This window comes from Ambystoma mexicanum, chromosome 7p (genome assembly GCF_040938575.1).
Source record: "Ambystoma mexicanum isolate Mex_15411 chromosome 7p, UKY_AmexF1_1, whole genome shotgun sequence".
NCBI lineage: Eukaryota > Metazoa > Chordata > Amphibia > Caudata > Ambystomatidae > Ambystoma > Ambystoma mexicanum.
In genome coordinates this window covers 878,586,542-878,612,666 of record NC_090939.1, presented here as the reverse complement: position 1 = coordinate 878,612,666, position 26,125 = coordinate 878,586,542, and the positions used below count along the sequence as shown (strand labels likewise).

The 26,125-nt window shown below is 46.1% G+C and overlaps 1 protein-coding gene across 1 annotated transcript in view; it reads right to left on the bottom strand.

Annotated features, from left to right (window-relative positions):
* LOC138526402 (F-box only protein 36-like) overlaps positions 1-23,995 on the bottom strand; it is a 271,519-nt gene extending 247,524 nt beyond the window's left edge. Inside the window, exon 1 of the mRNA XM_069637113.1 lies at positions 23,678-23,995. Coding sequence (XP_069493214.1) covers positions 23,678-23,773 — 96 coding nt within the window. The 5' untranslated portion in view covers positions 23,774-23,995. The remainder of the gene's footprint in view (positions 1-23,677) is intronic.
* Positions 23,996-26,125: the final 2,130 nt, after the last annotated feature.

The following is a 26,125-nucleotide window of genomic DNA, read 5'->3' as shown; positions in this document are numbered from 1 at the left end:
TAAAAAAATAATCATGTCCATAGAGAGTAAAGTAGGATTAGAGACTGCAGAAAAAGAAAGGGATAGAGAAATTCAGAAGAGTATACAGTAGTAGCCAATACTGCTGAGGAAAGAGGGATAGTGGAAAAGATCAAGTCAAGAGATGAACCAGAATTATGCGAGGGAGGATCTGGAATAAGTGGAAAATAGTAAAACTGTAATATAGAAAGAAAAGGGGTAGAGGCATGAGTGGTAGAGAGGTAAAGATTAAAATCAACAAGTAAAATAAGAGGTAAATCAATCGGAAGAATAAAGCATAGGAAGGAATCAAGACTGCCCCAAAAATAGTTAAGAGGGCCAGACAGATGGTGTGTAATAAGAAAATCCGTAAGATATGGTCGGCAGAAAACAGAGTATCGATTTTTAAATAAAAAGAATACAAGGAAATTTGAAGTAAAAAGATAATGATGAATGATAGAGAATTCAAACACTGTCACCTCTTGTGCAAAAGATGAGAGGAGTGGGAAAAGCAGGAACTAGAAAAGAAGAAAGTGGCAGAAACAGCAGAGTTAGAAGGATTGAGTCAGGTTTTGGATAGACAGAGAAACTGTAGATCAAAGCGAGCAAAAAGATCAAGACCTGAGTGAGCTTTATTACAGATGGATTGTGCTTTCAAGAGAGCAATTAGAATAGGGGTAAGGAAAATTGAAGGAGAAGTAATAGAATAGATTAAGTTACTTGGATTAGAGGCGGTATGTCGAGAAGAATAATTAACTGGGAAACCATGAATCATAATAGCGGGGTAGAAGAGAGATAAAGAAAGTACGGAAGTTCTAATGAAAAAATCTTGTACTTCTACCTTGAAAGTATTGCGGCTATTCTGAGAATTGTAATGTAGCTCACTGAAGTGGGTTGAGGTGACATTGAACAGTAAATAAAAGCATAAATAAGTTAAACTACATTTCCATAAAAAGTAAACTGTGGATACCAAATCCTGTTGAGATGTGAATGGCTAATTCCCCTCAGTTCTTTTTTGAACTGTGATATAAAAATATAGTGCTTCACCAGGTACATTAAACCACCAACCTTTGCACACACAATTCAAAACAGAAACCTGCAGACTAAACAGAAATGTCTGCATTGGGTGCTTTAACCAAATGCTATATTTCCTAACACGTGTGAAAGGTCCATAGTAAGGGGGCCGTATCAGTCACAGGTAAGGCATTCCTGATTTATGACTGGTTGCACCCGAACCTTACCAGTGTCTCCACAGACAATCCCCATATGGAAACTAGCAAATGTAAGTATGGCCCTACTAAAACGAGCATGTATTGTTTTGCTGTGAGATGCTCAGATCATGCAATTTAAATGGTAACCCTTTCTGTGTAATGCTGATACTGTCCAACTAAATCTGGAGCAGATCTGCTGAGAAGTTATATTATGGTTCAAAGAAAAGTACAGCAAATTTTCTGGGAAATGTTGCCACTGTACTATTAATAGAATGTCAAAAATTCAGCTGCCTGAGTAGAGGCTGTCATCAAATTTGGCTTTGTTCTCTTATAAAGGCAAAATAGTCCTAAATGTTCCAGTTAATCGAACTGACCCAAGGGAAATTTAGGAAGGACAAAATAAGACTCTTGTACAGGATAGAACTTGTCAACTGTGTAAGACCCGGTCCCCCAGTTGAAAGCCTTAGGTGTTTACACTTGGAATGTAATGCCTAGGATTTGGGAATAATGTTGATGATCAGGTTTGTGCATATGATGAACCTAAGATATAAATCTTTTGGGTCAGGATTATGGACTGTGAAGAGAACTCTATGATATTGGTTGTACTGGGATTTTGTGGCTCGTTGTGTGATTGCTTAACAGGGAAAGAATCAAGGACAATGGTTAGGGACAGATGTATGTAATTTTCTTTTGTCGTAGGTTGATGTTACTGATAGATTTGTTAGAATAATGTGACAGTATTGAAGGTTTATGTGCCAGCACTGTCCGATACAACATTTATGGAACTCCAACAAAAACATTACATTGTTCTGTGCAAACATCACAAGTTGCACACTGCTAGATATCTTTGATACCCACAAGTGTTTTTAAAAGAAACAATTACAAGGCAGCATCGGCATCCATGCTTCTGGTGAACACTCATGCAGCAGGTCAGGGGGTGAGGAAGCACCCCACACACCAATACTTCTAGCACAATCACATATGATGTCTCCCTACCAGTGACTTCTGATGCCTCCATCCAACACCTCCTGACCTCCTTTGTTCCCTTTTGCCTGCAGCCTCCTCAACTCTCTGCTCTTTCTTTTTTGTATTTAGATTTTTATTAAGAATTGAAAGATGAAAATCAGTCTTACATCACAGTTTATAAATTACATAACATATATCGACTCCACCTTCACAGTTGTCGTATAAATCCCAGCGCAAAAGCAGCTTTGCTCCATCAAAATAGAATATAGTCACTTAGGCATGGGTTACATATCCAAGAATCTTTCCCCAATTTGTTCATACAAGTCTCTTTTCTTATTCATATACATGATCACCCTCTCTATTTTTGACATTTGCTGTGAATATGTCAACCATGCTGAAACAGAGGGCGTTTGCTCACTCTTGAATTTCCTCAATATAATTTTCTTTGCGGAAAGCGATGCTCTGAAGAACCACATCTCTGCGGAAAATACCTGCTATCAGCTCCTCCTCCACCAGAATAATGCTTGTAAAATCATACTCCACATCAATCATCAGAACTTTATTCATTGTCAATGTCACTTCTTTCCAGAACTCCCTCAAACTTCCACATACCCATATCATATGTTCAAAAGATCCCACTCTGTGCTTGCATTTCCATCAAGCCTCTGACTCTAACAGGCCATTTTCAAACTGTTTCTGTGGTGCCCAGTACACCCTGTTCAGGATCTTAATCTGTCTTGCTCTTTCTCCTAGATTTAACAATGTCAATGTCACATTCCTGCATATATTGTTCCATCTGCTCACACTTATTTTTGAGTCTATCACCTCTGACCATTTGTCCAGTAATTTCCCATTAGCTACCTTATATTGTGCCAGGTGTTTATATACCTTTGAGGTAATGTGTCCGTCCATCTTGAATTCTAGCAACCAATCCATCCAGACTTGGCCGTCTTCAGGAATTCTGTACCCCGCAGCTCTTTTCAGTCTTTGATATTCCCTGAATGTGCAAGCCTTTACCTCTTTTTCCATATTCAATCTTCCTAAAGTGATACATTTTCCTCCTTCAAAAAGATTGCCCAGCCATTGGATACCACTCAAGAACCAATTAGGCTAAAACAATGTTTTCCCTTCCAACGTAATCTCTGGGTTTAGCCACAATAATGAGTTACTAGTGCAGGAGACTTCTTTATTACTTTGCTTCATAAGGCATTTCCAATATTCCTTCAGGAATTTTGTTGGCGCATATGATTTGCATTCAAGTGCGTCTTATGATGTTAGCATCGCCCTCGGAGCCAGTGGTGTACAACTGCAAGTGTCTGCCTGTGCCCAAACATCCGATGAATTCTCATTGAAAGGAAGCAAGTGTCTAGCTCCGAAGGCCAGATGATAATTTTCAAAATCTGATACTGCCAATCCACCATTTTCAGATGATATTTGTAATATCGACAGCTTCATTCGAGGTTGTTTCCCGTCCCACAAGAATGACTGTATCAAGCTCTCCATCTTCCTCATTACTTTCTTTTTTGCCACCATAGGAATCATACTCATGATATAATTAATACAAGGAGCTGAAGTCATCTTGATTGCGTTCACTCTCTCACATAGACTCAACCTCAGTCCGTTCCATCGGCGCTGGTCATTTTTCAGGTTTTTGTGATAAAAGTAAACACGCCAGTATGTTTACAATGTGCTTTTATTAAGACACATGAAGAGCGGAAGCCAGAGACCCCCAACACATCCACTAGCCAAAGCTCAACTGGCAAAGCTTGAGGAATAACAACATCAAGAACACTCTATCTCAGAATGGTTTACTTCACAGGCTCATTCTAGAATGAGCCTGCCTCACTCCATAGTCATTTCTTCCCCTAAGGCCTACTGCATAACTTGTCATTTATACAACACACCCCCCTCCCTTATAAATAAAAAAAAACGAATAGTTTTCTTTATTACATAACAAAGTAAACAACAAAGAAATGAGAAAAAAAACACAGATGCAGATATAACTATTCACACAGACATTGTGTCGATCTATCTCTTTGTCTTCGCAACTCTAGACATATTCCAGATTTGACCACTTTCCAACCCCACAGCATTTCTCAAAACTCGCACAACTCTAACAGGGTCAGTATAAAGTGGTTCTCCTTTATTTGAGACTACAGCTCTTCTTATCCGAACCAAATCTCCAACTTCAACCACAGTTCTTTTTCTTGGGCACTTTTCATTAACTTTTTTCACCAATTTGTCCTTGCGAGTATCCATCCTTTTTCTCACAACATCCACAACCACGTCCGTCTCTCTTGCTCTGCCCAACCAAGCTGGCGATACCAAAGCGTTCGCTCTTCGGCCTCTCATCAATACAAAAGGGCTTACTCCTGTTTCATGACCTGGAGCCATCCGCAATGCATATAACCTTTCTCTCACAGCCACTCTCCTGTCTCGACCACAAGCATTTGCTCCTCGTATAGCTTCCATGATACATCGATTAACTCTTTCGACCATACCATTTCCTTGAGGATAATACAAAGGAGTTCTTTTGTGCCCAATCCCACACTTATCAAGATATTCTTTCAACAGCTTCCCCGTAAATTGCGGACCATTATCTGTGAGAATACTCTTGGGAAAGCCTTCCCTCTCAAATACACTTTCTAGAAATTCTATGATATTCTTACATATCACTACTCTCATAATCTTGAATTCAGCCACCTCGAAAAAGCGTCAGCTAAAACAAGGATAAACCTTCCTCGACCCACACCCATGTCAACCGGACCCAAAACATCAATTGCCAAATCCTGCCACACTCCCTCAGGAGCATTAACCTTTCCCATCGGCTGAGACACCGCCAATAAATTCTTTCCCGATTTGACACAATCAGCACATGCACCAACCACTCTCTCAATTGCACGGTCGATTCCTGGCCACCAGTAATCTGCCTTTACAATTTCTTTAGTCTTACACATACCTATATGTCCTTGATGAGCAGATTTTATCAACCTTTCCCCTCAGACAACCGGGAACGACTAATTTGTCCCACCGATGCAGCAACCCCTCCTTCACTGACAATTCAATCCTCACTTCCCATAGTGATCTTTCCTCCCCAGACAGCAATCTTTTCTCTGGCCATCCCTCTGTTACAAAGTTTATGATACGTTTCCACATTTCGTCAGATTCCAACACGCATATCCATTCTCGCTTCTGTATAATACCTTCCACTGTGGCAAAAACCATATCACTCTCGCCACATGCTTTGTTACCTCCCTCACTTTCACAGTTTTTCAATTTTACCCTGGAAGCATGATCAGCTTGCACATTCTCTTTACCAGCAACCACCTTTATATTAAATTTGTGGCATTGTAGTCTTGTCACCCAACAGGCAACTCTTTTTGACACTTTGTCAAGTCCTTTACTCTCAAATATCGACTTAAGCGGCTTATGGTCAGTTCTTAATGTAAATTCCGGACCCCACACAAAGTTCTTTAATTTCTCTACACCCCAATGACACGCCAAGGCTTCTTTTCCCAGAACAGAACAATTAAACTCTGCACCTTTCAACATGCGAGAAGCGTGCATCACGACCACCTCTGTGCCATCAACATCAGGCTGTAACATCACAACACCTATGCCCGTGTTGCTTGCGTCAACAGAAAGGACGGTCTTCTTCCTCGTGTCAAACATCGCTAAAGGCTTCGCCATATCAATCTTCCTTTTAATGTCTTCGAACTCTCTCACACACTCCCTGTTTCAATCAAAATCAACGCCCTTCCTCAACAATGTCCTTAAACAAGTTACACAATCAGCATAGTTCTCAACAAACCGGTGATAAAATTCAATGGTACCCAGAAATGATCTTAATTCTGCTTTATTCTTTGGTGGCTGTGTTTTCATAATGGAGTCAACCAAATCCCTTTTGGTTTGAGTCCTTGCTCTGAAATCTCATGACCCAGATATTCGACAACCCGAGTCATAAAAACACAATTTTCTCCCTGCAACATTATACCTCTTGCCTTGAAAATTTCCAGGACTACATCAAGCCTTCCTTTCAATTCCTCCTCATCCTCACCACATATGAGAACATCGTCTTGAAAACACCATACTCCACTGACATCCTTTAATAACTTGTCCATAACCTTTTGAAACACAGAGGATGGTGATATCAATCCAAAAGGCATGCGCCGAAATTGGTATATCCCCTCATATGTAATAAATGCAGTTAGTTTGCGCGATTCGACATCCAAACTGATCTGGTGGTACGCACTCACCATATCTAGTTTTGCAAAGACTTTGCCTTCCCAATTCTGCTCAACAGTTCTCCCATATTTGGAAGTGGGTGGCGATCAGCCACAACACACTGATTGAGTTCCCTTAAGTCAATACACACTCTCAAATCCCCATTACCTTTCTTCACCACCACCACAGGAGAAATCCATTCTACTGCCTTTGCAGGTTCAATGATACCTTCTCTTTCTAGCTTCACCAGCTCCTCCCGCACAGCCTTACGCATTGACGACGGTAATGGTCTAAGTTTAGCTGCAACTGGTCTACTTCCTTCTTTTACAACAATCTTGTGCACCACCCCTTTGAGACATCCTACACTTTTCCTAAAAACCTCTGGGTATTTCACTAACACCTCATGACCTCTAGAGGTATTACCATTTGACCCAGGTATATTGGCCACATTGAGTACTTGTTCTTCACTGTTGGGATCCAACTTAATGCATAACCCCCTCTGCTCCCTCCATCCAAGTAAGTTTTCCCCCTTTTTGGTAACATAGATTTTTCTGTATGTCACTCTACCTTTAAACTTGAACTCAGCATTACATCCCAAAATATCTATTTTGTCCCCATTGTACCAACCCGGGATCTTATCAGAGCGAAATAAATGTTTCATAGAACCACCTATCACATTTTCAAATACCACTCTGGACATTAACGTGATTTTTGAACATGAGTCTGCTAGCATTTTCACTTGATGTCCATTCACTTCTATCCAAGCAGAAGGGTGTTCACATTCATCAGACCCTGCACACCGTACCATCTGCACTGTAACAATTTCATTCTCTGACAAATCACCCTCCTCAGACGACCCAAGTTCACAACTTCCTGTGAATTCCCACCAATTCGTAATGCAAATGCAGTAGAAGCAGTACAATGTAATTGGAAGCAATCTACTTCCAGCCGTACCCAACTCAACTGTAGGAATCCACCCAAATGACCTCCACACCACCGCCTTCCCGCTAGGGCCCTTGGCGGATCGTTGCGCTCACCTGCATTCAAACGCCGTCCGCGAAAGCAGACGAGTAGCAGTGTCCGTATGCAACAGAGAATCACTCGCTCCTTCCGTAGTGCTCTCAGCAGTGTTCGCCTTGCTCTGGTGCACGTGACTCAATCACGTGACAGGCTCGCACCATGCAAGCGGATGAGTAACTGTGCCTGTATCACCTAAGGGAGAGCGCTGCTGCTTCCGTAATGTTGCCTGGCGCCGACGCACGTGACTTAACCACGTGAGAGGCGTGCGCCGCCTAAGGCGCTGCCTCTGTCAGATGGCCAAAACTGTGGAAAACTCCGCTCCTCGGGTATTGGAGCACTCCTCCGGATGGGTAATAAACACACCCAGGCACTCTTATCACAGGACGGCACGCACAGTGTTTCTCTCCTGTGCTCAAAACAACGCTGCAACTTCCAATTATTCCGATCCGATCTGCACAGTCACTACCTGGACTTCAGTCTCCTCCTTCGGTGCGACACAGGAAACAAGTGTCGTCCTCTTCCGACCTGCAGCTGTTGGGGGTCTCGGCGCATAGACATCCAGGTAAGCAGAGCTCACTTCACGGGGATTCCCATCCCATCCTCATCGCCATTGTGATAAAAATAAACACGCCAGACAAATTAGTCGTTCCCGGTTTTCTGAGGGAAAGGTTGATAAAATCTGCTCATCAAGGACATATAGGTATGTATAAGACTAAAGAAGTTGTAAAGGCAGATTACTGGTGGCCAGGAACTCCAGAAAGTGCCATAACTGGAACTTCACTCCAGAAAGGAAAAGCAGTGTGTGGTGGAAAACCTCAAGTACCTTCTCTCCTGTGCACAGTTAGCAGTGTGTATAGTCACCACTGTATAGTTACCACTGTACTGCTTTCCCAGCAGTTAGCAACCAACCAAGTTCACAACTTCCTGTGAATTCAATGTTTTCCCAGCAGGTAGCAAACAACCAGGTTCACAACTTCCTGTGAATTCCCACCAATTCGTAATGCAAATGCAGTAGAAGCAGTACAACGTAATTGGAAGCAATCTACTTCCAGCCGTGCCCAACTCAACTGTAGGAATCCACCCAAATGACCTCCACACCACTGCCTTCCCGCTAGGGCCCTTGGCGGATTGTTGCGCTCACCTGCATTCAAACGCCGTCCGCGAAAGCAGACGAGTAGCAGTGTCCGTATGCAACAGAGAATCACTTGCTCCTTCCGTAGTGCTCTCAGCAGTGTTCGCCTTGCTCTGGTGCACGTGACTCAATCACGTGACAGGCTCGCACCATGCAAGCGGATGAGTAACTGTGCCCGTATCACCTACGGGAGAGCGCTGCTGCTTCCGTAATGTTGCCTGGCGCCGACGCACGTGACTTAACCACGTGAGAGGCGTGCGCCGCCTAAGGCGCTGCCTATGTCAGATGTCCAAAACTGTGGAAAACTCCACTCCTCGGGTATTGGAGCACTCCTCCGGATGGGTAATAAACACACGCAGGCACTCTTATCGCAGGACGGCACGCACAGTGCTCTCCTCTGCTCAAAACAACACTGCGACTTCCAATTATTCCGATCCGATCCGCACTGTCACTACCTGGACTTCAGTCTCTTCCTTCGGTGCGACACAGGAAACAAGTGTCGTCCTCTTCCGACCTGCAGCTGTTGGGGGTCTCGTTGGCGCATAGACATCCAGGTAAGCAGAGCTCACTTCACGGGGATTCCCATCCTCATCGCGATTGTGATAAAAGTAAACATGCCAGTATGTTTACAATGTGCTTTTATTAAGACACATGAAAAGCGGAAGCCAGAGACCCCCCAACACATCCAATAGCCAAGGCTCAACAGGCAAAGCTTGAGCAATAACAATATCAAGAACACTCTCAGAATGGTTTACCTCAAAGGCTCATTCTAGAATGAGCCTGCCTCACTCCATAGTCATTTCTTCTCATAAGGCCTACTGCATAACTTGTCATTTATACAACAGTTTCCAATAGCGTGATGCAAATTAACATCCATCATATGATACACTTCCTTTGTCAACCAAATGCCCAGGTACCACATTTTCTCCGGACACCTACTGAATCCATAATCAATTAGCTGTTGATTAGTACAAGCCTTTGAAGTCGGAGTCGCTAAGATTTTGACCAGTTTATCTTGTATCCGGAATACTCATGAATACTCATGAAAGACGTGGATTTAATTCATATTTGCCTGGACCGAAGTGTCTATACCTTGTACCACCAGCAGCATATCGTCCCCATACAGCCAAAGTTTTTGTAAGGCCCCTCTGAATTGGACCCCTCGAATCAGCGCATCTTCTCTGATCTTTGCTGCTAACGCTTCTATTGCGAGGGCAAATAGCAGTGGTGAAAGTGGATACACTTGTCTTGTCCTCTGCCCAATTCAAATCTTTCTGAGGAAAATCCATTGGTATTTATACTTGCTGTTGGTTATGAGTACAGCAGTTTACCAATCCGAGTATGTTTTCTCCCAATCCGGAGCCTTTTAAAGTGGCCATGAGGTATTCCCATTCAATGTGATCAAACGCTTTCTCAGCGTCTAGTGACAGAACCGCCACCTCTGTTGGTAATTTCTTGCTTTCATATAGGGTTAGGATCAATCTGCCCATGTTTTCAGATGCATGTCTCCCTTTAACAAAGCCGGCTTGTTTTTGGCCAATGAGCTCTGGCAACAGGTTTTCAAGTCTCGTCACTATGGCCTTTGCGAGGATCTTATTATCTATGTTAATCAGACTAATCGGCCTGTAACTACTCAAATTCACTGACAGTTTTCCTTGTTTCAGAAATAATGAGATGGTGTGGCATGTCGAGTGGTTGGAGGGAGTAAGCCTTTCTTCAGCGAGGAATGCAACATGGCCAACATCAGGGCATATACTTCATCCGGTATAATCTTATATAATTCTGCTGGTAGACCATCCTTCCCCAGACATATCCCTGAGTTTAGATGGCACGCAGCTCTTTTAAGTTGATCAATGTTCAGATCCTTCTCCAAATTCAATCTCTTCTCTGGCTTCAGTCTTTTGAGGTTACAGCTTCCTATAAATACTTTCAAGAGGTCCGGATTTATTTGTACATAGGTTGAGTATAATCTTGTGTAATATTCTCTGAATTCCCTCTTGATCTGAGTCTGCTCAAATGTTATATCTCCTGTCATGCCTTCAATTGCGTTAATAGATTTTTCATTTTCCATAACCTGAAGACAGTGAGCTAGGAGACAATCACATTTTTCTCCTCCCTCATAATAGTTGCTTCATGTTTTGTACAAGAGTACATCTGCCTTTTCTGTAAGTAATTCCTCCAGCTTCCTTTTTTTTTAATTCAAGTGCTGAGCAAGAGTTTGCAGTATAATTTATAATTGTGCACTTCACATTTTCTTCAATTTCCTCACCTAGTTTCTTCGCATCCATCTCCCTGTCTCTATTCTTTTTATTCGAAAGGCCAATCAACATGCCACCCATGTAGCATTTGCACGCTTTCCATACACACTCCACTGCTACATCATCAGTCCAGTTTTTCTCCACAAAAAACGTAGCTTCTTTCACAATATTGTCCACTATTTCGACATCATCAAGTGGAGTAACGTTCATTTTCCATACGCTTGTTTAGGTAGTGGGAATGTTAATGATATTTCAAGCGAAACTGGGGCATGGTCAGAGATTAGGATAGTATTGATATTGCTCTGTCCGTAATTCTGTGTGCATTAACCAGAAGTTGGGAGCATGTCTATTTGTGAGAACATTTTATGATGCCCCGATAGGAATGTGCATTGTCTGTCTAAGGGGTGTTGAAGTCTCCACATATCTTGTAGTCTCGATTCTCCCATAAAATCTATCATGGCCTTTCGCTCCATTATGCTTTCACTACTCACGGTGCTTACACTTTTATCTAGCAGTGGATCAAGTGTGATATTCAAATCTCCTCCCACAACCAGGTTGGGTTGATTTATACTTGAGATAAGGTTAAACAATTACACTGCGCCAAACAATGTGAGTCAATTTGTACAGTTGTACATTATTTAATTGTTGATCAGATCAACCTGACACGTGTTTCGAGACTTGGCTCTTCTTCTAAGGTTATTCCACTTGTCTACAATGTTCCAGTCACAATTTAGTTGATCTCACAAGAAAATATATTCAACCCTTAATTTTAAATTCCTGCTGTTGCAATGAGTCTTAATATTCACTGTCCGCCTCTCGGCATCAGAATGATTATCGGGAGAGCTCTCTGACTCTCTTGCCCACTCTCCCCTTGAGTTGATTTATATTCTGTATAAACTGCGCGAGAGACATAAAACTTGCCATCCCCTTCGTTTGGTGCATAAACATTGCAAATACAATAAGAAACATTTTGTACTTTCATAATGACACATACTATTCTCCCTTCATTGTTCCTTTTACAATGTATTTCAGATATTGGCAGGTTTTTCCTCATCAGTGTGCGAACTCCTCTAGAGCTTGAGGTAAAGGAAGAGCAAGGAACCTTGCCCACCCACCCGCGTTTCAGTTTCTCTACCTCTGTTTCTAGTAGGTGTGTTTCCTTTAATAGGGCTATGTCTGTCCCCAGCTCGTTTAACCTATTTAAAAACCTTTTCCTTTTGTTTGCTCAATTTGCACCATTTACATTCCAAGAGACTATTTTCAAGCCTTTTTGTATGGATGTGCCATATTAGGACTGATCAATACCCACACTGTGAAGAAACACTGAAACACACATACAAAAAGACAAACAACAAACAAATACAGTAACAGAACATATAACCATCTGGTCTTGTCAATTCCAACCCACGTGTAACTCCCTTCTGTACTCCTTACAGATAGATAACTGTCCCGCCCCCTCCCCATAGATTCTAAATAGTTATAGTTCACATCCTTATTTCAGTTTAATTGTCACGAATACCTAGATTTCCACTTTATCCAAACCCAGTGACATATATGCCATGGCAACCTATTCATATATACACATTTATTTTCAAGACTCTCTATGTTGTCACTACATCAAACTCCGGAACTTCTCTGCTCATTCCAGATAATTCCTTCAGCTGTTGTTAATTAATATTATATCTCAACTTATCATTACCAATACTGCCACCCAAATTGTTTCTGACCCTTCTCTTGGTCTGTCAAGTCTAGATTAGGAATGACTATCAGTTTTATTTAATGTTGCCACACATGTCACTTATATCCTCCTCATCAAATACTTTCATGTTATATATCATCCCATCAATATTTGTTAATAATGATAGGTAACACTATACAACCCCAGTAGTCCCAGTCACTCCAGATTGTGTATGTATCAATGCACCTATTTACAGGAAAGGTGGAGATAGTGCAGCATACTTCCTAGTCATTAACATCTTGATATAGATTAACTTTGAAAACATATACCGTATCCCACCCTCTCATGGATAACAATCTTTGCTCTGGCACCATCCTCACCCAGAATCCAGTAACAAAAGGCCCCAAACACACCCTATATGCTAATTGTGCATTTGATCCTCCCACTGGTGCATGACTGCTAACTGACTGTTAACATGCATTTTAATGTGTCATAGGCCACACTTTGATTGCACCGTGGAAACGAACACCATCTAATTCCATGGTGCACAGCTTCTTAAGTAGAGATCCTGGCAGCCCGCACCCTTCAATCTCCAGAACTCCCACCACATCGGCCCAATCCGACATTGCAAAACGCCTCCAATACTTCATCTGTGCGTGCTTCTTCACCTTCCAATACACTAAGGCTTCACTACACCATAGCCCGGTCTCTCTTTAGCCAAGCAAGGCAGGCCCACCACGATATCACATCAGCGCCTGTTCAAGGATGGAAGGGGGATGGACACATTTGCCAAATAGGATAATGGTGGGCCAAGGGGATGAACATATACTTCTAAAGCTCTTCTCCAGAGTCCCAAAAGAGGCTTGATGCACTAGGATTCCAGTCTGATTAAGGGAATGCAACAATGCACTACATGCGACACCGCTACATTAGTCAGCCTGCACCTGAATCAACACGGGCATCTGAGAACCGCTTGCGCACTTTAGCAATCACTGCACATTAACCGAATTGTCAGCCTGCACCCAATACAGCCACTGTGTCCATTTGAGCCACTATCCTCTGGACACGACACCAGAGTCACGTATAACCTGATCTCCTCTACAACATTAATCATGCGCAACAGAAACTGCAACACGGGCACTTGAGATAAGGAGGGCCTGTTGGGGGCTGCTCCGGGTCACCGGGCAGCCCCATACTCATGTCAAGGGGCACCCGACGGGATCTACAGGGGCGGCGATCACGCTGTGGACACAAAGGGTGGGGGTCACCCCACCCGATCCAGATCACCGGATCTCCGCACATGGCCGGGTGGCAACCGGCTTACCGCCGCCCCGGCTCTGGGGGCACCCAGGCCGGGGTCGCCACCCTGGCCCGACTCACAGGGCCAGGAGAACACACAGGGACTGCGTTGCCCGGCAGGGGCACGGTCCTGGAGCTGGGCCCCGTCCTTGGGCCCAGCACACGTGGTGAGGCACCAGCATGGTGCGAACACAAACACACACACACCTGCGGAGTCCAGTTGGTCTGACTGACGAGACCTTGGTCACGTGGTTCCCCACTACTACTTTACACACGCTTTATTAACCTGGGTGAATGGCTCTCATGTCCCTACACGGCACCACTGAGAGCTACTGGCACAACATAGAGCACTCCAAGTCTACAGGTGTGCACCACACTGCATTGCCCAGCAACTGGGCCATTTTAAGCAAATCCGTGTCTGCAGGCTCACAGTCTTCCGGGGAATGTCAATTATGATGTCCATCTTCCGCACTTGTGGAGTCGACAGAAACCAGCGCGCACCCTCACCAGAGTTTGTTTAGGACAGTCACGTCACAGTCACAAAACCGGCAAAGCCGCACCTGGGAAGGTCCAGGGGCCACATCGGCCAAGTCCACAGTCTGAGGGGGGAAAACAGTGGCAGGGTGGCAGAACCTGCTTCTTCCACTTTCCCCCAGGGCAGGTGACATGTGCCTCCCGTAGCTGTTCTTCCTTGAGGGCACACGAGCACTCCCTTGGGAGCCGCTACCCTGTGGCTGGCCGATGGATGCAGTCCTCTCCACCTCAGTGGACGCTGCACCCCTTCTCAGAGGGGGGGCACACCTCCCGTTGCGGGCAGCCGGACCTGGGGGGCAGCTCGCATCCAGCTTCCCATCGCGGGCCCCGGTGGAAGTCAGGCCCGCCTCACCTTGCTGCAGCTATAGGGCCGCCGAGCACCTTATGGTGGCCGACGCCGCAGATCTCCCTTCCCACAGGGAGAGCAGCACCAGTCCTGTTGGGCAACACCCCCTCCATTTATTTCTGCTGCAGGCTCAGGTGAAAAATGGGTCTGCGTCCTCGTTCCCGTTTTATTTTTTTTTTAATGCGGAACTAGCCGCCGCTCTTCACCTTTGCGGGCCACGTGTGGGGGAGGGGCAGCTCACCTTGTCACTGCGGCCTTCACATCTTTGGGGGAAAACTGCACCCCTCCTCCGGTTGCGGGCCACCACGCCGAACATCCTCCTCGCAATGGGGGAGGGGCAGCGCCCGTTCCAGGTGGCACGGGCCGGGGCAGCGCAGTTCTTCTCCCCAGGCGGGGACCCCGCAGCGCCCGAGGTCAATGCCGCTTTTCTTTGTTCATGCGGCCATGCCGCAGCGCCACCCTCACAATGCGGCCGAGATGCCGCCGATCACTTCTCCTCCACACGGGTGGGGGAGCGGCTCCTTGTTGCCTTTGCGGGCCCAGTTGGGGTTGGGCCCGCACCGTTGCTTTTCATGCGGCGAGGTTGGCCGCTCTTTGTTCCCGTGGCTTGCGGGTGGGGGAGGGGCAGTGTCTCCCCTCCTGCGGCCGACGCCGCGGGCCAATCTCCTCGGGGCCGCCTCTGGCTGTTTGGCAGCCCCACCACACCTCCAGTGCCGCGGCCGACGCCGCCGACACTCTCTCCTCTCCCTGGGACAGTCCTCCCCCCAGATGGGAGAGGGAGGCAGCCCACGCGGCCACCGCCGCACATCCTCCTCCCCACGGGGAAAGAACCTCGGCTCCTCCTCCTCCTCCCGGGGCCATGGCCGAGGATGTCTTCCGTTTCCCTCAGGTGACGGGCAAGCAGCTCGCCACGTTGTTCTCCTTCTCGCGGGCCCAGTTGGAGTTGGGCCCGCCACACCACTACTTCTTTTGGGCACATGTGCCCGTTCCTTGTTGCCATTGTTGGGGGCTGCTCCGGGTCACCGGGCAGCCCCATACTCATGTCGGGGGGGCACCCGACAGGATACACAGGGGCGGTGATCACGCCGCGGACACAAAGGGTGGGGGTCACCCGACCCGATCCGGATCACCGGATCTCCGCACGTGGCCGGGTGGCAACCAGCTTACCGCGGCCCCGGCTCTGGGGGCACCCAGGCCGGGGTCGCCACCCTGGCCCGACTCACAGTGCCAGGGGAACACACAGGGACGGCGTTGCCTGGCAGGGGCACCGTCCGGTCGGCGTTGCCCGCCAGGGGCACCGTCCTGGAGCTGGGCCTCGTCCTTGGGCCCAGCACATGTGGTGAGGCACCAGCATGGTGCGAACACAAACACACACACACACGCAGAGTCCAGTTGGTCTGACTGACGAGCCCAGAAACGGCTCGCTCTCATTATTACCTTGATCTCGTGGCTCCCCACATGACCAAGACAACACACTGGGAGATACCATGCCTCCCAACAGGGGAGACATGCCACAGGGCCTAATGATCTTGCTGCCAAATTAATCAACCACACATAGCATATTTGCGACCTCCAGGCGAGCATGAGCATTGACCAGAAAGGGCACTGTAGTCCCTCTACGACCAATGTCTACAGCAATCAAATGCCAAGTATACTGGTATCAGCTGTCTGATGGCAATCTCAACACGCCCCACTTAACGATCCTTGCTGCCGGATCAAACATCCACACGTCGCAAGGAAGGGCTCTCCCTGTGAGGCAAGAGCACTAAACTGAGAGGCACTGTAATCCCTCTACGATTCGCTCTGCCATTTCTATCTCTTCATCCCTCACTTCCTTATTAGAGAAAGGCACCTCACGCATCGGCATGCATGCTCTCCTTCACATCACGGGCTGCTCTGAAATCTCAATGGTGCCATTTATAACGGTAATCATACATTTAAATATTAATATCAATCAAATAAAGTTCACTATTAATAAGTATATAAATATAAATATATATAATGCTTGTATAGCGCTTGAATATGTAATTGCTGACATTTTAATCCAAAGTCATATTCAAAAAGATAAAGCTATTCCTGGTCATTCCAATGGTTTTCAGCCTCTTTAAGCCACTGTTCAGCCTCTGCAGGGTCCTCTGTTGTTTTCAAGCCTTTATCCATGTAAATCTTTAAAATGGCAGCTTTCACCAACATACTTTTAATGTTTTTTCTCCAGTGCATTGGCTTTGGCAACCTTGAAAGCCCTCCTTTTCTTCACTATCTCATTGGGGTAATCCGGATAAATGGCCAGGGATCTCCCATCAAGAACACGTTTTCCTTTCCCCCTTGCTGCCTTCAGGATTCTCTCCTTTACATCAAGTTCGGTTAAAACCAACATTATCTGCCTTGGCCTGTCCTTCATGATTTTTATGGCTCTGTAGAAATACTCCAAGTCACAAGGGCTCACAATTTCCTTTCCCAGCACCTCTGTCAAGACCCTGAGGACTTGCGAATCTAAATCATTATCCAAATCAGGACTTTCCTCTAAACCTAGCATGCGTAGATTCAGATTCCTGCTTTCAACCTCCAGGAACATGTTCTTTTTCCTTTGGCCAGAAATTTCAGATCTTGAGTCTTTATATACCCTGGAGCTCCCTGCCACTTCTGAGGCCAAGGCTGAGTTACCAGATTCAACTTTTGTGACTCTGATCTCCAGGTGGTTCACATTTGAGGTCAATGCATTTAAGGAGCATTTCATCTCTTCCACGTTCTGAAAAAACCTTTAGCAAAAGGGAATAAATGTCACTGCTGCTGGGTGTCTCTTCCATCTCGCCTCCTTGTTTAGGTTTTTTTGGAATGGGATTTTCAGGAACTTCATTCATCTTCTTATCCCCGGTATTCATTCCTTTGGTTTAGTATCCACAGACAGGGCAGGGTGTAGGAGCAGCTTGCCTAAGCTGCTGCTAGGTCGACTGACATCCCAGAATCCCCTCTATGCTCTTTCTTTACCAGTGCCTTCCAACGCCTCCTTCCCTTATCACAGTCTTGCGCCAAACTTTGCTTAGTAGTGTAGAAAATGTATTTGAGCAGGTGTACATGTTTATAGGGCCATCACGTGGTAGTAGTTTTGATGATAGTATAACGTGTTCGCTTAGAAATCTACTGTATGATCATCCCCTAGTGAAAGCACCCTTGAGGTGCATTGGAACCAAAAAACAGAAGGCTCAGAATACAGGCATTAACTGCTGATATTGTAAGACAATTCCTTGGCATGGTGCAGCTGTCATGCAGGCCCTCGCTCGCTTTTTAGTTTGGGCTACTAGGTGGCAATTAAGCACCACCTATAAGCCAAAACTATTGCATTAGAGTACAGATAGGAAGAAATGGCATGTATGGCAAATGGCAACAAAGCGTGTAGGTGTTTGGTTGTTTGCCCACCCATTGACTGTGTATGGCCATGCTAATACCTATGGCCATTCCCAACGAGTGCCTGCCCCTCCCCGCCCAAAATGCCTCTTCATGGGAAGTCTTTGAGCTTGCTTTAATCAGGTCTTACCATCAAACTTTTCACTTGAAGTACCTGCCAGTATTTTTTCAAAGCAGTCCTCTGAGCGTTAATGACATAATTTCAGTTGTAAACACACTACTGCTTTAATAAAAATGTCTTAAACAGGTCTGGCTTCAGACACTCCATTTCTAAGCACTATGCTTTTCATTAAAGTCCTGTTAAAACAAACATTGGCAAAGCCAACAGGTTTGGCTTCTGTATAAGTAGTGAGCATTTGCTAGGCACTACTATTAGATGCCCAAGTACTCACACCATTTTGCACCTGTTACCATCAATGGCCAGTTAATGCCATTACGAGAGTGACTGCCAAGTGCCTTTCCCATGCCTACACAAAAGCCTGAGCTGTTAGCATTGCCAGTGCTTGCTTTACCTTTGTTTTACTTTCCCAGTTAGTGATGTGGTCTATTTTTGACTCCGCCCAGTTGCCATCCCACAGCCTAGTCCACCTCCTCTCCACATGCTCCATGGAAATAGAAAGGGGGTTCTGATCTCCGGCAGAACTCCAGTTTCCCCTCACCATAGCGGTCACCTGTGGCTGATTTTTGTTTTCTCGTGTGAAAGCTGGCAGCAGTCAATCGTATAGCGTCCCCTGCATTGTCACCTTTCATATTTTGATTTTTACAACACCTGGACTTCTTACATGGGCCCTAATAACCTTTTAGTCCACTGCCGAGGACTAACCCTGCTGTTAATTGTGCCCGAGACCATGTTGAAGGTTCAAGCACGGGTCCCTGAGCCATCGATGGCGGTAATGTGTTGTTTATTTATTTTTATTTATTTATTTTGCATTTGTAAAGGGCGCCTAACTCCTGGGTATCTGGGTGCTGTACAGGCATTTACAGACATTTTTACAATTGCATAGAAGACAATATCTGAAAAAAATGTACAATATACAGTATTTGCAGGTATTACAGATATTAACAATGAGCCTAGGTATCTTCTAGGGACTGAGGTGCTACATTTTGAATTTGAGGAGCGCGTTTTTGAGTTTGTGAAATAAAAAAATTATTTCTTAATTTTATGATTTAGTAAGTATGCCAACAATCTGAATAATAAAAAAACGCGCATTCAAATCTTACAAACACTAAGCAGTATCCTTACAAAAGGCAGTGCATGAAAATGGCGCAAATTGTCATTTTGTGTGCCAGAGACAGTGGCATGGCATCCCCCTCAGCTTCAGTGTGCAGTGCCTCAGAGCTATCAACACCTTCGATTAGCAAAACCTCATGCCGAGGCTCGCACCGCTGACGGGGCGAGAGCCATACCCGCTGATTAAACCATGCATGGTCTATATATCCTAAAGGAACGCTACACTAAAGCCATTGCCGACAGAAGGTGTTGGCCCTCACTGTTGTTTCTAAAGTAAAGGTGTACCTCCTCCCCGCCTGTTTTCTTCTCCTTGCTGCGTGAACGTTTCCCGGAGAATGTGTGCTAGCCTCGATTTGGTATACTTCATTTGGTATTCCTGGCACTTGTCTTTCCGCCGCGCCCTTCCTCTCTGCCATGCAAATACTCCAGCATTTGATGCACACTGCATTTTCTTTCTGGTGCAAATGCTTTTGTTTCCTATGGAATCCACCTGGTTTCTACACCATACGTGGGAGGCAGCATTTACTCATTTTGTACGGCGAAGTGCAAAGCGGTTGTGTACAAGCAGGCATACCACCTTTTTGCACTGCAATTTTACACTCAGGCGTGCACATGTTGAAAATTGCTCAGAGGGGACTGTTGAATGACAAGGTGCAAAGCTGATGGGTCACTTCCACGTAATTTACGCAGAACTCGAAAATAAGCAGTGGCGTGTTTTTTCTCTTGCAAAACAGCATTTTCATTTTTAAACCTTAAATAAAATGTTTTCATAACATCACTGCGTATGGCTTCGGAATTGGTTTTTGGTCTGTACGGCACTGCCTGCACACCATGTATATGCTTGTTTTTTTGTTTTGATCCACCAGAGCAGCATGCTTCGGCAGGGCCTGGATGTGGCATTTGCCAGCACGGCATCTTGCGTGCGCCCTCCGTCAAGGAGCTCATTTTGAGTATGGCATAGTGTGAAATCAACGCGTAAAAATTGTATGCATGCATTTCATGCCACGCCACTTGTTTCTTCACTTGTGTGGTGGCGAGGCGGCATGGAACGTTGTAGTACCACCTCTTCACTTTAAGCCATACAAATACTGCAGCATTTACACCAGCATGACATGTTCATGCTGGCGTTAATGTGGTGGATTCCTATGGAATCCGCCTGCTTTTTACAGCAGTAAAAATCAGGGTATACACGCATTTCGTCGACCACTCTTTCATCGCGGGACTTTTCATCGCCGACCGTTTCATTGCCAACTTTTTTTTTAAAAATTTTTTTTAGGGGGGGTGTTTGTGCGGGTTGGGGTATGATTATTTAAGTAAGGGAGGGGTTTGGGGGGCACAGCCCCCCATAAATAAAAAAATAAAAAAATGTTGGCGATGAAAGGGTCGGGGATGAAAAGTCCCACAATGAAAAAGTGGTCGACGAAATAACATAGAACAAAAAATCAGACGGATTCCATAGTAATCCATTGCAAATGGCAGGCAGTGTTGACACAATTTCCACTGCAGAGTTGAAAAGGCAGGTGCAAAGGCGAGTTGCCCTACAGTTTACCACTCCCTTCTGCACTCTGCAGCGGAGATGTCAAAAATTGTGCATAGGGGCACTATTTGCACATAAGTGCACATGTAGGCAGTTCCGTCTATGGAATTCACAGGGACTTGGAGATATGCTCCCAGGTGTTATAAGGCCATTTTCTGTCCGTTTGCCTTTTGTAGATACAGTGGGGTCATCGACAGCAAGTAGTAGATAGAGGCGTGCTTGAGTGATATATGCAGTGTTCTAGCCAAAGTCACCATTATCTTTAACTCAGGTGGATTTTACGACCGATGCACCTAAAGTCATGAATTTTCAACCTTGGGATTTCGTGAAAAATTGCAACGCCTTAAACTCGACGGATTTCGTTGAGGTGACAGGTTGTTCTTCTATTGCCAATTTCTAACGCTATTGGCACCTGGACTGACAGCAAATTAACACAGATTTCTGCATAGAAATGTAAACGCTCCACATCACCCCACTTAGGCATACAATCCCACATTGCCAGTTATCTGTGCATCACACTTCTAATGATCGTACTTTTATTGATATTGATCAGTGCTTTCTTCAGTGTGTCTTGTTTCCTTGTGCCCATTTCATATCAGGTTGAGTCATTGACTGGCATCGCGCGTCCTCCTAGACCTGGTTATTGGGAGCCCCTGTGCCCCACCATATCTCGCTCCAAGAACACCAATGGTATCCAGCAGTCAAGAGTGCAACTCCTACAATTTGAGCAAGTTGCGCTGGCTCGATGGGGCAGGGAAGGCTACCTCGTTTAATTAAGTTCCGCAAGCAGGGGGCAGGCGCCATGCCCAGTGACGGAAGACATTTTAATCAAAGATGCAACTTGGACACAGTCAAACAAAACCAGAGGGATTGTATGACTCGGATTAAGTAACACGAATAAGAAACAAGATACCGCAGACACATAATATTCCCATCAAAGACACACAATGTACTGCCCGCTGGCACAGTCTCCTTGTTTGCAGAATTATTATAGAGCGTGTTACACAGAATTCCAGGACACTGGAAAGCAGAATGTTGCTGCTGCTGTGTAGCAACGATTTTCCAAGTGAGAGCAGGGGAGCATGCCATTTATAATCAAATGCTATGACATCACCATTTTCTGTGCCAGAACTTGATTCTTTCATGTTTGGGCTGCTGTGAGTGGGAATTGTTGTTGTGTACAGTTCTCAGGAGCCTTGCCTTTGCACCCCCTGCTAGGTTGGCCCACCAGGACAGCACAGTGGGTAGGAAAGGGACATGGACCTGGGGAAGGCACATTTTTTAGTTTTGTAGCTTCAGCCATGCTTCATACCCCACCTCAGGATTCCAAGTGACATCATACACAACCCAAGGTTTGCGCCAGATGTCACCCTGAACCCCTAGCTGGGATATATCCCCGTGGCTGAAAGCTACCCATCTATCATTTTTGCATTTCGGGTGGGAGTTGTTGGGGGGAGAGGACAAGAGATGCTAAAAAGTCTCACAAGTTATGATTTGAAGTTGAACCAAAGTAAGGATTCTTCATTTTGAGGTTTAGGAAGGGCCGGGTCCCAGCTAGAAATACGCGAGTTATTTATTCATTTATTCATTTGTAAAGCGCGCAGAAACCCACAGGCATCAGGGCGCTGCACAGGACTAGTTACATGAAGACCTTGGGCACAGAAAAGAAATCGCACAAAGTTGCGGCGAGAAATGCATGCAAACGAAGTCATACAGGGATTACAGTCAGAATCTCAACTATAAGCAGCTCGGTTGGGTGGATGAATTGAAGAGCCATGTTGTGAGGGCTTTGCACCTGCCACAACTTGCACACGCAAATAGTTTTCTATTTTAAACTTCTCTTTTCCCTGCTGTGCCTTTGCCCCTATTTGATGTGTCTTCCATCGGTTTCCCAATCTCTGCCACGCGACATTCACGCGCGCTAAATTCACATCACAGCGAGGTCAAGCAATTTGCTCTGCAGGCTTTGGCGGCCTAGACATGTGGGGGTGCATATGTACTAATACCTCTGCTTAATGGGGAGCCAGCTGTCTGGGTTGGTGTCACTGCACTCCTAACAGCACGCTTAACATTAGCTGCCCGATTTCCATTCGCCGTGCTCTAGTTGAAGCCAAAAACCGTTTGAATGCGACGATTCCGAAAATGTTCCAAAACATGCGCTGGACAACAAACGGTGGCACTATTTGCCCTTTGCAAGGACACGCTCCATTCCTCATCTCCTGGCAGCTTAATAGGTCTACAGGAATTCCACAGGACCGAATATCAGGGAGGGTGAGGGGGTGCAGGGGGAGACGCCCTCTTCTCACTTAGAATGGGAACATACCTCATGTGTTTAGACTATAAATGGCACCTGTTTTAATAACGTGTGTGCTATCTATTTTCTAAGTCACACGCAGAGTCGGACTGGGGCATACAATTGTCTCGGGCACCAATGAAAAAGTGGCCAATTGTCGCAAATGGCAATTCATTCCTTTTGTGACAGACTGTTTGACCCATGGATGAGTTTTTTGATAAAATGTAATGTATGCAAATTGTGCAATTTAAAGAATATTCATTCAGCAACAATGTTCAAAACTACCATAGGGAAGTAACTCATCAAACTGGGGCACTTTGACCCATAAAACGGGCCCACCCTAGCATCATGCGTTCAGGCACTGCCCTATTACCCTGTTGGGCAGCCGGAGCCTGACCGAGCCTGGTCACAGGATGCCAGTGCGTTCCTACGCTGAAAGAAAGCATCTAAATAAAACGACAACATCAATTAAATACGGAAAAAAGAAACGCGAGGAGGGCTCGCTGGACCGCGGAGAAAGCTCACGCGGCATCCGAGCTCAGTTACCTCAGACTTGGTGATGACGAGGTGGTGGAAGTCTTTGCTCGGAGAGGGCGCCTGGCACTGCATTTCGAACAGTTTCTCCTGCAGAAGGGAGGTCATGGTCTCGCAGCCCGTCCCTGGTCCCTTCCGTGCTTCCGCGCCGCACACGAGACGCCGCCGCTCTGCAGGGGCGCGCTGCCTTTTGGGTGTATATAGTGCGCCGCTTCGCCTGTGGCACGGCTCGCGTCGTACTTGCGCAACGCGAGCGGTCTGGGCAAACAGCCGCGGTTAGCGGGGCCTTTTGAACCAGACTGCTAATCTATCATTCGGGGAACACGCTAACCTCACTCTGAAAGAGGCTTGGCCACTGTTTTCATGTAACTGTCAGCAAACAAACGCCCCGATGCTCTATTCAGGAAAGGTGAAAGGAAAATGATTCACGGGTACAACAAGCGTTTCCTATCCATCTTCCTATTTGTAAAACACATTTCAAACTGCGAGGTTTGTTTGCACAAACGGCCAAACCCGCCTCTTAAAGGAGTTATTAGTAAGAGATGGAATTCTTCATGTACTGTGCCGATCCCTCCTTCTGGGGGCACAAGGTATACACCGAACAGGGGTGGACTGACCTAAAGGGGCCTCTGGAGATTTCCTGGTGGGCCTCTGCATCACTGGCCTCTTCGGTGTGGTTGCTCACTTTATTTCCACATTTTCTTATGGGGAATCTGCTATATAGGGGCACTTTGAACAATATTAACAAAGCCTCTTTTGCTCCCCAGTCCACCTGTCGGGGCAATTTTTCTGTGGGCCGGCTGGGCCGTCTGCGGACCTTTGGGGTTGGGGAGGCTCCAACTCCTCCCGCGTCCCAAAGGAGTATGAGGCACACACAAGAGCAAAGAGTTACTGCTGTTTATTGCATAAAACAGACAGGGACGAGCTCTCAGGTCACAGGCATCCGGGAGACATCTCGTTACTGATGGGCTCGCAGGCCCTTTTTCTAGCTGTATGACGCACCTACGTGCGTCACCTGGGAAAACTAGCCCCAAAACCTAAAGCCATCTCGGTTTGGCTCTCCGAGTCGTAGGGTCAGTATAGACACATATAGAGAAAACTGTTAGTGGTGGAGGAAGGGTCAGGTGGTACGCTTGGGCCGTCCCTAACAACTGCTACAGGGGAATTGTTACAAGGGGACAATTAGCAATTGGCTAAACTATAGTGGTGTAAATGGTGAGCCCCTTGTATTCTGATTGGTCCACCCGCGGGCCCCCAATCCTGGGACCACCGCTGTTCCCAGCTCGCGGTGTACCTGGTACTGGAAACAAAATATGACTATGTGTCAGTGGCGGACAATGGACAGGTCTGATTATTAGCTGATGTGAGTGTCTTTTCCATCACTGTCAGTGTCCACTTTGTCACTTCATTGTTGCCGTCTGTATCCCAAACGTGAGACCCCAGTGCTTCTGTATTCCTTGGGGCTTGGCATCGTATCAGGTCGGCCTGGTCACGTGTTGTGAGACCGTGGCTGGAGCAGAATTATGAGCATTTGATTTGTATTTCGGCTCTTATGAGTGTTTAGGAGTGGCAGGTGTAACCTTGGCGCAGGGAGCGCAGTATGCAGATTGCAACGTTGCAGCCTTGGCTGTGGGCTCTCGTCAGGGCTCGTTCTGCGTGATCAGCACCTTGCAGCTTTGTCTGCTCTGGCCTGGGGACTCTGGCTTTGCGGCCTACCTTGGCCTGGTTTATGGGTGGCGGTACATAGTCCATAATGTGAGGGTCGCGAGGGGTGACAGAGATTCATATGCATTAGTCCATATGCAGGGTTACATCTTCATGGTTTTAGTGGCGAGGAAGCGTCTGCAAGCATGAACACAAGCTCTTCTGTCGTCTTGCGTTTCTGCAGTGCGGTAGTTGGCCTGTGTGAAAAATAAGAACGATGCATGTGTGAGTGTAAGTGGTCCTCTACGTCATAGCACTGAGTATGTTCTTCGTGTGGATTGGTGTGTGCTTCGTGGCATGTGTGTTCTCGTCTGCTGGCTGTGTCGTCATGGCATCTCTAACGATGGCGGTACTTGTGGTTGCTGTCTAATCGAGTTGGTCCATATGGTCGATGTCAGCTCCACCTGAGGTTCCAGCATGTGGTTTGATTGACGGGCAGCTTCCCTGGGTGTGTGGGATGTGGCCACAGTGGATCTTGACATCGGGGGCGGATGTGAGCGGGTCGAATTCCTCTCGAGGTGGGTGCTTGGGTCGTGACGTCCTAGGCCATGGTCTGGATGACAATTGGGAGAAGGGATCGTCCCATTTTCCCTCTTCAGTCCCCACTCTGGTCGACTTGTCAACCACAAAATTATCCACTCTCTTGTCTCCTCGTACTCGCCATACCTTCGTTATTCCTGCCAAGTGTCCGTACACATGATCTTTATATGACCAGTACATATAAACACATCCGCCACCGGGTTTGCAATAAACCCA